Raw genomic sequence first — 14,235 nt, 5'->3', positions numbered from 1 at the left:
CTACATGCTCTTCATTAATTATATGTAGTAGAAAACCAAATCAATCGCATTTAACGACAGGATTGCTAGAATTAAGATAGAGAAATACGAAAAACCTCTGTGAAATCCAATTGTTTTTGTAGGGATTGACTTCAAGCGCTCTGACATCTACACGACCCATTTTACTGCTTTCTTTTCGTTCGAGGTAGTTTGGATTCGCCGTGCAATGACATCAATCTTGTTTATTAACTATATATATATATATAGATTTTATATCACTATAGTTCAAAATTGATATAAAAAGAATATTACGAAGAGCCATGTTATACCAATAAAATATACTTTTCACAGTTTTGTCCATTACTAAATGCATTAAAAAATATACTATATAACTGAATAAAACTGTTTCTCTCACCTAAAAACCTCCATAACTGTAATCATAGAACGCACGCTAGCTGTAAGCTCGCGGATTATTACATGACTGGGCAAGAAGACCTTCCTTAGAACCTGCCTAATCTTCAGTTAATTTAGTCACTTTTAGTCACTTTTACTTAGATGGCTACTGATTCAGCTGAGGCGCAATGCTATAGTGCCTTACTCCCATCAAGTTTGCTTGCACCCATGGTAAGTTCCTAAGTATGATTATCCTACCGTTCTGTACGTGTGTCACCAGCTTATCCATGATTCTGTTCTGTAACTTCTTATATTCGCCTTGTAATCTTTGCCAGCTCCGTAATTAGAAATGTCCGCTAATCGACAGTTTAAGCAAAATGACGAATCCTTACTCTACACATTACAGATCGAACTCAGATAAATAATACGAAGTGAATGGCAAGCGACAATTTTTGAAAATGCGCTGATTAAAATGTTATGATAACTGGTCGGTCTTGCAGAATGGAATCAATCTGGTTATTGATGCGATTGGCGCATAAATTTGCTAGCCTGTCACTTGACCGTAAATAGTACACACCTTAATATATTATTCTGTGGTACACCAGATAAATAAACAACCGATCCGTAGATTAAATGGGTACAGCCGACAAACTGTCAAAATTCCATTGGGCAGTAAGGTTTACCATACATATTGTTTTTAGTACTTGGTAGGGTATTTCCCGTGCAAAATATAAATGCAAGTTTAAGGAAATAAATATAAACAGATATTAAATAGGTTCAGATGGAGTTCAGTAGCATGAACCGCACCTCAGGTCATCGATAAATTGTACTACTCGCCATCTTTAGATAGCCTCGTTAGTAGTTCAGACACTTTATTGCCCGCATTATTATAATCTCAGGTCATGATGTGATCTAGACATGTGCTGAATCTACTACATCTTACCAATTAGCTATTATATGGACCTCAATCGGAAGATACGCTATATGGATTAAGCCTTTATTTGTAGCATGAAAACGTTAGTTTTAGGCATATCATTAAACTTTCGACATCCTTGCGATAAATACAGGTTGAATTTCAGCCGAACTTTAAAAAATTGTAGTGGCCAGTAAATTAGTTCCATATTTTTGCATTTCTCTGAAAGGTCATACATTTTTTCAACAGACTGAGAGCAAACTGATCTCAGAATAGACAGTACATCCTATGGCTATTTCAGAGGTCACAGAGGATTTTTGCGTTTTATATAGGAAAAATATTTCGAGGATAGATGTCTGTTCGTTTTAAATTCACATCGACACACAGCTCCGTTTGTACTAGATTCGACTGCAGGCTCAAGATAAACCATTCAAAACCCGGCTCGGCAAGAAGAGGTCACTTGCATTTAGGAAGTCAAGGCAAATCGCAAACTGATAATCTGAAGTTTTCCCCTTGCCGTCAAATTAATCATTTACCTCAAATACCTATTTATCTATTATATGAATGGTGCTTACTATAACTGCGCATAGTCTCCTTTGAAGAACGTTAATATACGACAATCTGAGCTTGACATTATAATATAGTTTTACAATATGAGCTAAAGTTTTTTTAGCAAGACATTGAGTTAGCACAAAGGAATTGCGCAAATGAAACTTGAGCAGTATGGGAAATCACTTACGACTGAAGTAGCATAAGCACTCGTTGGGTTTTTTTTCAGTGAAGTTAGTTTATAGCCTATTGAGTATACAATTACGATAAGAATAATAGTAATCGACGACATTCTTGTTATGTCTCACATACAATATAGGCGCGAACGTCCCATCGTGACTTGTAATTTATTCATTACGCAAGTAAGAACCCTAATATGGTCGGAGACCGACAGAAGCAATTTATTGTGCATATTGAATTAAAATTTCCTTCCTGAACTCCGTGACGGTGGATAAATGTATTCATTCATAACACTACAATATCACTTAGAAAACTGCTAGGGAGAATTTTCACGCGGCATGACTGATTGTTTTTCGCTTTAATCAACAAAATCAAAAAGTGTACTTGTATAGTTATCTTTGTCTCGAATTAGTTTGTCGGTCCACGAAATCTTCTAATAAAATGAGAATCAATACATGTAGGTTATTGATTAATATGTAGAATAGAAACCTTTATCTTAAAACATTACTTAGCATGTTTCACAAATAGGTAAGTATGTTCACTACGTTGTCTGCGTCGCAATGTGCAAGTGCTCAACGATCTACGAGGTTCTTTCACTCTACAAAAGCTATCAACATCCACTAACCGATGGGAAGTTCCGTTTGCTTTACAAAGTTCTTAACTGAGAACACACATACCGGCACTTTGCAAATCAGCATTATGCCATGCTACTGCACAGAATAGGTGGGTTAGATACAAAACCGCTCCTTAGGTTTTTCCACTAATTGGAACCGCAGCCACAAAGCTTATGATATATTAAGAACGGATCAGTATTGGAACTCAGCGGGAAGCATGCTTAATAGAGCAACAAGCATCGCAATCATGAAACAAATGAAAATGACCATTATCCGTTTTTCACGCATATTTGCAGCGAATTAACAAGTGCCGTGCGCCTTAGTTTTGTTGTTGTTACTTCTGGTGCTATTATGGTGCTATATGCCTGTGCACTTCGCTTATCTAGATTACAATTTTACTTGTTTACATGCTACACAGCTACATTCGTTTTGCTCCACGACATTTTACTTACGGTAACATAGGTTCACACAAGGTTACTCGGACTGCGCCACATACATTAGTAGAGGTAATTCCAGTTACACTGGGATCTCCCATTTTTTTTTATAAAGAGATGACATCTCGGCACTGATAGAGAATAAAACCGATTGAACCACGGCTAGATTGTGTTATCACTGTAAATTGCGCCGAAGATTTAAATAGGCCAGCCGTTATAATTCTAAATAAGTAAGCTAGTCGTTGTAATTCTAAATGATCGCATCAAGCCAAAGTACTCTGTCGTTCGCTAATTAGCAACTAACAACCACTAACTTAAAATACCAACTTAACAAAAGACAGTGCATGATGCTTTACCCATCGTAAGATTTATTTTACACAGAATAAAGATAATTTTCATTAGGGCCAGATATTTTAAAAACTTTTGATCATTATCAATTCACTTAAAAACCAGTCAAAAATATTTTCCAACTAAAAAGCTTCACTCATACGTCGTCTTGTAATTTTCCTTTGTGCTGATACACCATCACTGTTGATTTTGATTTTCAATTTTTTTTTGGACGTCTTCATGCGTCATGCAAGCCGTTGAGTGAAGAAAAACCTGGAAAGGGCATTTTATATATTATAATAACTTATATACAACAACTGAATTTACACGGTTATCAAAGTCATCCGTCAAAATCTGCACAGTCAATTTTAACTACGTTTTTCATAATATTTGAGCTAGATGTGTATAAAGTACAATCATATATCGCATTTTTTTCAGTGTTACGTTTTCCGTAGTATTTGAGCTAGATGTGTATAAAATACAATCAGATTTCGCATTTTTTTTCCAGTGTTATGAGAAGCAATGTGTTTCTACCTGTTCTAGAGCCTCACCTTAATCTCTTTCTGGCAACTAAATGAAGTTTGGAAGTTCTTCATCACCTCCTCGGAGTCTCAGCACCAGATGAAGGGTAGACTCTTTTTGAATGTTGTAGTCGGAGAGCGTGCGACCATCCTCGAGCTGTTTGCCTGCGAAAATCAACCTTTGTTGATCGGGGGGAATTCCTTCCTTGTCTTGAATTTTGGCTTTAACGTTCTCAATCGTATCGCTTGGCTCGACTTCAAGAGTGATCGTTTTTCCGGTAAGCGTTTTAACAAAAATCTGCATACCGCCACGAAGTCGAAGGACAAGGTGGAGGGTGGACTCCTTTTGAATATTGTAGTCCGAAAGGGTGCGTCCATCTTCAAGCTGCTTTCCGGCAAAGATCAATCTCTGTTGATCGGGGGGAATTCCTTCCTTGTCTTGAATCTTGGCCTTTACGTTCTCAATTGTATCAGAAGGCTCCACTTCCAAGGTGATGGTCTTCCCAGTAAGGGTTTTGACGAAAATTTGCATACCTCCACGAAGTCGAAGTACAAGATGAAGAGTGGACTCCTTTTGGATATTGTAGTCTGAAAGAGTACGTCCATCTTCTAGTTGTTTACCGGCAAAGATTAGCCTCTGCTGATCAGGGGGGATACCCTCTTTGTCTTGGATTTTCGCCTTAACATTCTCAATTGTGTCAGAAGGTTCAACCTCCAGGGTGATGGTTTTCCCGGTGAGAGTCTTTACAAAGATCTGCATACCACCTCGCAGACGCAAGACAAGATGAAGGGTCGATTCTTTCTGGATGTTGTAATCAGAAAGAGTACGTCCGTCTTCCAACTGTTTACCAGCAAAGATTAACCTCTGCTGGTCTGGGGGAATCCCCTCCTTATCTTGAATCTTCGCCTTGACATTTTCGATTGTATCAGAAGACTCCACCTCAAGGGTGATAGTCTTTCCGGTTAAAGTTTTCACAAAAATTTGCATTTCCCTATAAGCACAAGAAAATCACAGCACTGTGAGAGAAAATTCAAACAACGTAAGTAGCAACGTGAACGAATAAGTGATACCGTTGCTCAGGACGTAAGAATAGTAGATAGCGGCGGCCGTCAACAACGTTACATTTTTTTCCACTGCTCCACTGCAGCTTCGGAACATCAGGTTTGTCTTAGGTAACCAAAGATTTACAACATGCTAAATCATTCAATTATTTGAAACTTTCAAGTCAGTGGTATAAATCACATCATATCATCTATATGATTCTATAACAGACTTCTTTTAGGGCTCCTTTGAGTGCAAATATTCTCTTTACCAAGTGCAATGGATAGGTCGAGGGTAATACGTAAATAAGATCTCCTAGCTATGTTACTAAAAAGGACGGCATTCGTCATGCGTATGACTCAACCCCAACGAACCAATGCAACTGCTTTCGCATGCTAGCAATCGCATGCCCTGTACGCTGTATAGCTAAACGTGATCTCGTGATACGAAAACGTGATACGAACTCGTGCCTTATTTTCTGTTGCATCATGTAAATGCGTACTTCATTGATTACGTATTTAGGTTCGTACTGGTGTATGTAAATCTAACGATTCGTCCATTTAGAAACGCCCAACATAGTTAGCACGCTTAGTATCGTGATGTGGTTTCGAGCACCCTGTTCAACCGAAAGAGTTTGGATAGCCTAGCATTACACGATTAAACTAATTGCGGTCAGAAGCACGGTCTAGTAGAGACGCCAGTCCTGGCTTATGGCATATCAAAAATGTTGGGCTTAACTCCCAACGCACTTCCGGCAAATTCCATCTACAGCAAACTCAGACAAGCGTCGCATTTCAAAAATTCGCGATATATAAAGATGAGAACAGCAACTGAATCGTTACAATTTGACAAAAATCACTCAGAACTTCTAAGCTTCTCATTAAAACTCTTGAGTACAACAAGCCACGCCGTTACACATTGGATTTTAACGATCGAAGCCGCTAAACTACGATTTCTCTAGAAAACTCATGAAACTCATTCGTAACATAGACTGTATATTTAATCATATAGTAACATTTTCTAAATAATATGTAATTAACCTAACTTACGTTTCGCGTTAAGTGTATGTTTGTTTCAAGAGCACACGCGGTCAACTTGAAGCCAAACCTTATAACAACCAGCTGACGCGCTCGTTTCCTTTATATAGGATTTGGTGACGGCAGCAAATGAATGTATCCCTAAAGCCCTGCTTGTGATAGTGATTCCTAATGTGAACAATCTAAGCTGCTAGCGCGCCCTCTCCAGCGTAGCGCCTATATTTGAAATGGGGCTTCTTTTAGAAACCTCCATCTTTTTTTTTTTTTTTGCTCTAGCATTTGGCTTTCTGTACTCTACCATTTTTGTGCTTCTAAAAAACATCAAGCGTATTAATATTAGAAGAATACAAACGTCGTCTATCTGTTTATTTATAATAAGTTTATTAAGTTAGGACTAAACTGCAGATATAAACAAATTAAGATGCACGGTTGAAAAATTGTGAAAATAAAAGTAAATTGTCAAGTTCTTCATTCACATTACAAATAATTATGCTTAAGAGTTAAAACATCGTAATAGAAGAATATTAATTGCCAGTAGCGTTTATACACGGAGCTAGTGCTCACAGCTCAGCGCATTGCTAAAGGTTGAGGTGGAAGGCGAGAAAGGTTCGAATTGCTCATTACCACAAAGATTTATAAAATACGAAAAAGAATAGGCCACTGGTGAATGCTGCCGTTGTAGATGAAGATATTTTTTGGTATATTCTGTTATTACAAAACAATCCTGTGTTATCTAAATAACGATATCTGACTAGCTGAGGGATTACTGTGTGCATCGAATCCTATGCGTAATGCATGATTTTTGTTTCGTCACTGAACTATAAACTGCCCTAGTGACGCTTGGAACCTAGCTATTTACCGTCAGTCCTCTGATAATGTTTTTCTGAGTATTACATGCTCAGGATCAGCCTTTATCTCTATTGAAATTTAAAATATGTTGAATTGACATATCTATGCTACAACAACGAAAGCATTATACAACATTCTGTACTTTGTATCGCACAATATGTGATCTCGACTGAACAAGCCACTGTACGCGAAGCTTTTCGCTAAGAACTGACTGCACCGGTTGTGTGCGATATTTACAATTTGCTTGAAATTAGTTTCGAAGGTATTTATCTTCCCATGCCATATAATAAAATAATTGCAACCGGAAAGGTCTGCACTCGAGGTACAGTTTAGGTTGTATTGAGTGGTTGAGTAACTAACAATAATAAAAGCACGGAATAGAACGAATCACTTCAGTTAAAGTAACGGCCGAATCAGCCTGTGCGCCGGACAATTTAATGTGGAGCATTATTAAAACTTATCGCGAATATGTCGCTAATGCGAGCATTGTTCCCTCTTAATCATCTAGTAGAGTCGATTTAACAATTAAGACTCAGACGTACATAGCAGGAAACATCCAAGCGTACAACCATAGACGCGCTGCTGGGCGGAGTCCCTGGTGGAATTTACAGACTTGTTGTTGTGGTGATGATGGTTACTGTTATCTATACGCGGGTTGTCTAGAAAGTTACGTAACCTCGTAGCATTCAAAGGTTACGTAACTCGCCATACAGATACCTATATTATTTCATGAATTTTAAGCCACTAGGCATTGCTTCGACTGACTAAAACGGTTTTCTCTTAGTATAAAATAAAACGTATTTTTGTTTAAATTCAAGTTTAATAGGTAAACATATTATCCTTTCCGCGATCACGGAGATACATATAAAGTTCTTAAAAAGAAAGTAACTTTTTTAAGCTGTTCGAAAGGTCAGGAGGCCATCGTGTTAAATAAATGAAACTTTGTTTTATTCAGGAGATTAACCTGTAAATCCCGTTAACGGAGCCCGTTCGTCTGTTTCGCTTCCATGGCAGCATAGAGCATGGGCCAGCGTTTGAATTTTGCAGTGCCTACTAGATTCACAGGAAGTGATTTCTGGGAAGTGACTGACCCACTGTAGCTGAATGTAGAGCGTTTTCAAGTTGTGGGAGTATACGCTTCTGTTTGTCCTCATGGATTGTCTCGCAAAACTGTCGAATATTGTTTCCCGATATAGTCACTTGTGCTTATCGGCTGCCTCCAAAAAAGCTTGTAACGTTTTTTAAGTATGAACATATGAAAGCTTTTTCTATTTGCCTACAACGGAAATTTCCATATACATCAAAATTGTAAGTTCCTTAGCGCAAAACATGATCTCGGAATTCAAGCATATTTTCGGTCTAACTTTACGAATAAAACTAGGAACGTCTTAAAAGAATATCGTTACTTGAGATAAAGTTGAATTTCTTTGTGAACATCTTTGAAAATGAACGTGACCTTCCATTGGACTCATCTCATCCCTAGTAATGGTATATGTGATTGCGTGTCCAACTTTCAATTTCACAGCGTTGAGGGACTTCTGTAGAATATATACGTTGTATTTAACTGAAGTTGAATATAACTTTAAGGCGTATATGATGCCGACGACCTAATGGGTCGTTACTATGAGAAATCGATATGTTCGCCAAGGTACGCTGGTAGATTCACTACGCAGCAGGTTGTTCAGGACTAGTGCTCGCTGGGCGTGACCGAAATAGGTAGGTATCTCGATAGCCTTACTTACCGACTATGGAGACAGGCAGGAAAGCAAACTACCCCGTGCGAACAGCTTGCGTGAGCTATTCGAGCTTGTGATCATTTACTTTGGCAATTTCACTGCCATAACCTGAGCGTGGCGCTAGAAGCAGCCACAGCCGGGCGAATGAATCGCGCGTCAGCTTACCGTTAATGACACAATAACAATGCATTGCATTGCAAAGAGATTACTAAGCTTTGTTGTGACGCTCTATACCGAAAACTGTAACTTTTCCCTTTTTTTTTTTCTATACGAGATGATTGTATTATACGGATTGCAGGCTAAAGCTTAGTCTTTATACACAGACATCAGCATTTTTCGCAGTGGCCACACTTAAGTACAAGTGGTTTGCAGTTGACACGGCGACGTTTATATTAGTGTGAAGTGTTTTTCCTTTCTCACACAAAAGTATACCTATTACTCAAGTAAGAGGCGCAATCGACTATATCCTGCGACGACTCAAGCTAATTATAGTAATGATTGTTTAAGCAACGATAGAAGGATGTGTGACGCATATAATAGACAAAAAAAACTTTTGATACAACATATATAAGGCGAAAAAAGCTAACTCAAATGCGACAGTCATCAGAGGCGTTGTCTAACGAAAGTTTAGGCTACACGCTAAGTTTTTGGTACGAGGGCTCTGCAACTTTTGTCATAAGTTCGTTTGTCTCGACAATTAGCAGATGAGCTGCTAGGCAAACAACGTGATGCACCCATGCGTCCCCTGAATCAGCAAAAACTTGTGCAAGCTAAGGAGATCCAAATGACAGAGACGTCACATGTAACTGCCTACAATGTGCGTTCAAAATTCAACACATCGCAACGGTACCATTAAATTAGACTAAGCGTTGTCGTTTCGATTGTTTACAAGCTGGATGACGGACCAGGCTAGACTTTTGTCACATGCTTTCAAAATGACGGGCTATTCGGAAACTCACCGTCAAGATGGCGTAAATTTTCAAAACAAATTAAATTACTTTATGCTTATGATAGTACCTATGATTATTTACATGGTATTTATAGCCGCGGTCAACCCTATTAGACTCGTTCGATTGGCAGGTCGGATTGGTAAGTGTCGAGATATTTTGACGCGGATAATTACAGAACCGTAAATATATATATGTATGGTTCATGCGTACCCTCGAACCCACTTTAGTCAAACAGAGACGTTTTGCAAAGACCTGACTATCACTAATATTGGGCCTGCTTGCTAAAATTTATGTCATAAGTATTTATCACTTGCACATAGACTGGAAGAACGCATCTACAGCAATAAAAGTTTGTTGAAACGCAGCTAATAGGATTATATGTTAAGGCGAATTAATGCGGCTTCAATGGCTTGTCAGTAGAACCTTGTAGAATTCTCCAGTAGTAGCCTTCTGCTTATTGTCACGCTATTATTTGTAGCAGTCTTGAATTGATACGCGTTTGGCTAGTGTCTCGGTAGTGAGAAAGGACAGCAGAATATGATATCGTTGAGTATAGTCTCATTCTTGCGGACAGATATTCAAAACTGGCACCGTGTACGTAGGATAATGCCTATAATACGCAATAACAGGATATTTAGGAGTCTTCAACTAGTTGGTCCGCGTTGTGCTTACATAAATTAATAGGCTGTTTTTGTATAAGTTCGTTTTCCAGCAGCTGAGGAAGGATCTTATCAGCTATGTTGCCTTGACATTTCTATTGCGGTCTTTTGATCACGAAGTGAACTGTTAACTTCATAATAATTGCAACAGATCTAATAGTAACAATCTAATTGTGCTACTGCCGAGGTGGCACAGCCTTCATTATGCGACCGTGTCCAATATGTCTTCAGATGGTATCCTGTAAAGTTTTGGACGGAAAGGACGGCCTTGTAGCAGTCAACAAATGACTGCGTAGGCAACATGCTGTCTTTACGGGTACAGTTAACCGTTTTCAGAAGAATAGAAAAGAGCCGTGGACAAATGTGATTGTATGCAGGACCACATGAGCCTGTTATGTATGCAACAGGCTCATGAAAAACATGTTTGCTAGTCACTAATATGAAAAAAGTTATAATTATTTTTCCGAAATGAAACAGATTTGGTGGATCAATTAGAGTTCAAATCCAACAACTTCTCAATTTAGACAAATAGCACGTATACATGTACGCATAAACTGTCCAAGCTATTGTCCATGTGGATCAATTATTGCTAAATACCTTGCGTTGAGAAGGAATTGTTTTGCCTCGGTATTTCTGTGCGCGTATTACTATCATGCTAGATCTGCTACGCAAGCCTATATTCATAGGCCAGGTAAATATCTTCTCGAGTCTAGAAGTATACGAATTATAAACTAATCGCGCTTCAAGGCAAAGAAAAAAGCGCAAGAAGGTATCAAAGGCCGTCTTCACTTGTCTTCATGGCTCTTTCTTTTTGGTCGTCATCAGCAGGGTAGCCAATGCGATGTGACTCTTTCTAGAGAAGGTAAACGTTCCACGTCCAGAAAGATGCTGTACATATTCTGCGTTTTTAAAAGCCTTCTAGCAGTCCTAATCCACACACTAGCAACTCAGCAGATCGATATTTACTTTACGACACTGTCTACACACTGTTTTCACAGTGATTGTTGTTTTTTTATTGTATACTTTTTATTAATACGTGCTTTTCTATCTAGTAGGTATAGAGGTCTCTATTCGTAAGTAACACATGGTGCGATTGCACGATCTTTTTAAGGCGACAGTATAGCTTCTTCGAGATTTTTCAGCCGACTGGCTTAGTATCGAAATAGTTTGAAGCGGGGATCAACAGAATGTTATAAAAGTCGTCCTCTTCGTTCAAATGTGATAGTTAATTGGGTTCAGTGTTATTGAAAGTAATATTAAGGCACCTTCGTTAGCGAAAGTATAGACGCATTCTGTCGTATCCAGTCAACAGATCTGAATTATTTCTGGGAACAACGCTACCCGCACCCCAGGTCGAGCCGTACGAAACCTGAGTTTACACAGTTATAAGAACTTCTACAAAACAAGCTGAAACCGGATCTACTACCAACGAGAACATAAAATCACTATTTGTATTACTCCTACTTAATCACTACTAATTATTATAAATACTAGTATTACTATTATCATCATAGACAAGGAATGTTGTGTTATCGACGAGTCACTTTGAAGCTCTCAGTTTTCTGAAATGACCCGAACCTACTCGTCCTTCAAGAGAACAGCGCCTTACGCTGAGTTCTATGATCTGAAAACATTGGCCTTACCCCTATGGCTACTTCGTCGTTTTACGGAATGATATCATATGCAGCTAAGAATCAACTATCAGGTTACGCGGCTATAGTAATTCTTAATTAATCGAAACATTCTGAGAGACGATTGTAACGTATATGAAATGAGATCATGCCTTTACACTGGTAATAAGAGGGCAACTCTTTGATTCAGCGTCTTCATACGTTTAACATATAGCAAAAGCTTGAGGCTTTCATTAATATAAGGTTGGTGCTTTGAACCGACAGGCGAAATGATCGGCATACGTCTTTTTCCAAAAAAGCATCGTTGTTTCTGGTGAACCCTTGGCACACTGAATGAATTGAGTATATCAGAAACCTTAATTCAGCCCCGTATGATAGTGTTTGCAGTATTTTTATAATCCTTAGCTAGAACTTGAGAATCTCCTTCCTTATTTTTGTTGTTGTAGTTCCAAATTGCTTTTGGATACACGTTGAGGGTGATATCAGGATATTTGCAACCAGTAACAGCGATCCTTCGATGTAAAAGCACTTCTAGCTTTTTTCCATTAAGACCAGTAATGAATAGATCCTTTGAGCTTTGGTAAAGTCTGAATAAATGGTTTCAGTTTTACGTTCAATATTGCTGATACGTATTGCTTCAGTAAACCCTTCTTTCCGATGGTCGATGGTATTGTCTTTACAAGTTAAAGCGCATACGAAATGAGTTCCTGGCTAAGTCAGTGATAGCAAACCCAAAATAAAATTCGAAATGCTTATCAGACCGTTAAATTCAGTTCAAGAAGCTGGCATTGTGTCGCGGATCTCTCGTAGAAAAGGATTATAACGCCTATAATAGGACAGTAATTTTGTATTCTTACGGCTGGAGTTACCTCATCATTAGGATAAACGGTATTTGTATCTTCTAGCGAAATTAAGGGTTATCTGAGAATATACTAGATGAAATTTAAAGATAACAAAATTAGATAAACGATATATGTTGAATGACAAAGGCAGTGAGTGTTGTTAGATTCAATTTTATCGTGGTATTGCCATAACACAAATCTGTTGGTGGAAGCGTCACGTTTTTTCAACGACGCACGAGTTTTCACTACAGTTTTCTCGTGGGTTATCAAGGCTGATGTGACACCTTGAAACACATCGTCATGTTTTACATCGTAAATTTTGAATATTATAAAGGTAAAGCTGCTTGAAACATCAGTACTAGTACGTTGTCTAGTTCATGATTCTTACAGCCCTGCTGGCTATTAACATAGTTGTTGATATAATTGAGCACCCTATTCCAAGTTTAGGTTGTGCTTTTATTTGTTTAATTCTAAAAACTCTAAACAAATATATGCCGGCTTATACGCAGGCTTGTGCATGATGTATTTTTTATTACGTGTTCGATGTGATATCCAATATTCTTCTTTAAATTTAGGTGACAATTCGCTTAATATGCTCATAAGGTTCGCAAGCCGATATGATTATTTTAAGATGGCTAAAAATAGCGCCGGCCAGTTAAACGTGGCACAAGAAGTCGTTAAGTTGGGCCTGGTTTCAGCTAATTCAACGCATTGCCTGCGCGCCATGCCTGTGAATAGTTTTGAGTGGGCAAATAAATGAAGAAAACGTTCGATCGAGCAACGAACGGAGACAGATTAAACTAGATTTCGATGAAAAGAGGGCCATCGACTAGACCGTTGTCGAACCTACACGATAGGTGTTTCTTTCCTTTACCGGTTTTCAGTTGAGGTTTTTAACCGTTGTTAACGATCGTTTGTGGCATCGGCGCTCGGTAAAGATAGATTTACAGTTCATATTTGGATCATTCGTCTCGTAGTTGTACCTATAAAGGTTAATATCAACAGGGTTTATCATGTAAAAGTATAGTTGTTATCGGAAAAAAGTTGCAGCTAATCTAAGATAATTAGATTTTGTCTATATTATAGTTATTGACAGCAAAACCAGTAAATGTGTACTAGCTGAGTGTGGTATGTTTCTCTCAACGTGCAATCAGTATTTACAAACGAAAGTATAAAATAGGAGAAGCAGTATTATTACGGGACTGGTGACTGTCATGCTACATATGTACCATATCTGTCCAGCTTCATGTGTGGGCACCCATGTTTGCGTACTCATTCAGCCTTTCCTTTGTAGTTCCTTTCTGTTATACTATCAGCCCATTGGCTCGTTTCGACTATAACGTTGATTCAGAACCGTGTTCTGTGACCGTGTAGCAATTGTCGTGTTTCTGTGTATCGAATCACCTGTGTTCCATTGTCATTAAGCTCTAACATCTGCGTCACGCACGCAATGCTTATCGTTGTACACAGTTTACTTCTACTTGACTCTGACTATAGTTACTGTAGCGAGTTGGCGCGCATTTTCGAATGCGGCAGCTTCGTTCTCGCTCGATTTGGGTCGCTAGCGTATCAAGTAGAG

The 14,235-nt window shown here is 38.5% G+C and overlaps 1 protein-coding gene across 1 annotated transcript; it reads right to left on the bottom strand.

Moving 5' to 3' along the window:
- Nucleotides 1–3,407: 3,407 nt before the first annotated feature.
- LOC111252036 (polyubiquitin-B) lies at nt 3,408–6,157 on the bottom strand. Its single transcript, XM_022809361.2, has 3 exons — nt 6,002–6,157; nt 3,941–4,902; nt 3,408–3,662 (listed from the first exon to the last, which is right to left on the bottom strand). The coding sequence occupies exon 2, from the start codon at nt 4,896–4,898 to the stop codon at nt 3,960–3,962; it is 939 nt and encodes a 312-aa protein (XP_022665096.1). The 5' UTR covers nt 4,899–4,902; nt 6,002–6,157; the 3' UTR covers nt 3,408–3,662; nt 3,941–3,959.
- Nucleotides 6,158–14,235: the final 8,078 nt, after the last annotated feature.

The sequence above is a fragment of the Varroa destructor genome, unplaced genomic scaffold (assembly GCF_002443255.2).
Source record: "Varroa destructor unplaced genomic scaffold, Vdes_3.0 BEIS01000005.1, whole genome shotgun sequence".
NCBI lineage: Eukaryota > Metazoa > Arthropoda > Arachnida > Mesostigmata > Varroidae > Varroa > Varroa destructor.
Note: the sequence above shows the minus strand (reverse complement) of the source record. Positions and strands in the feature narration are given on the sequence as shown.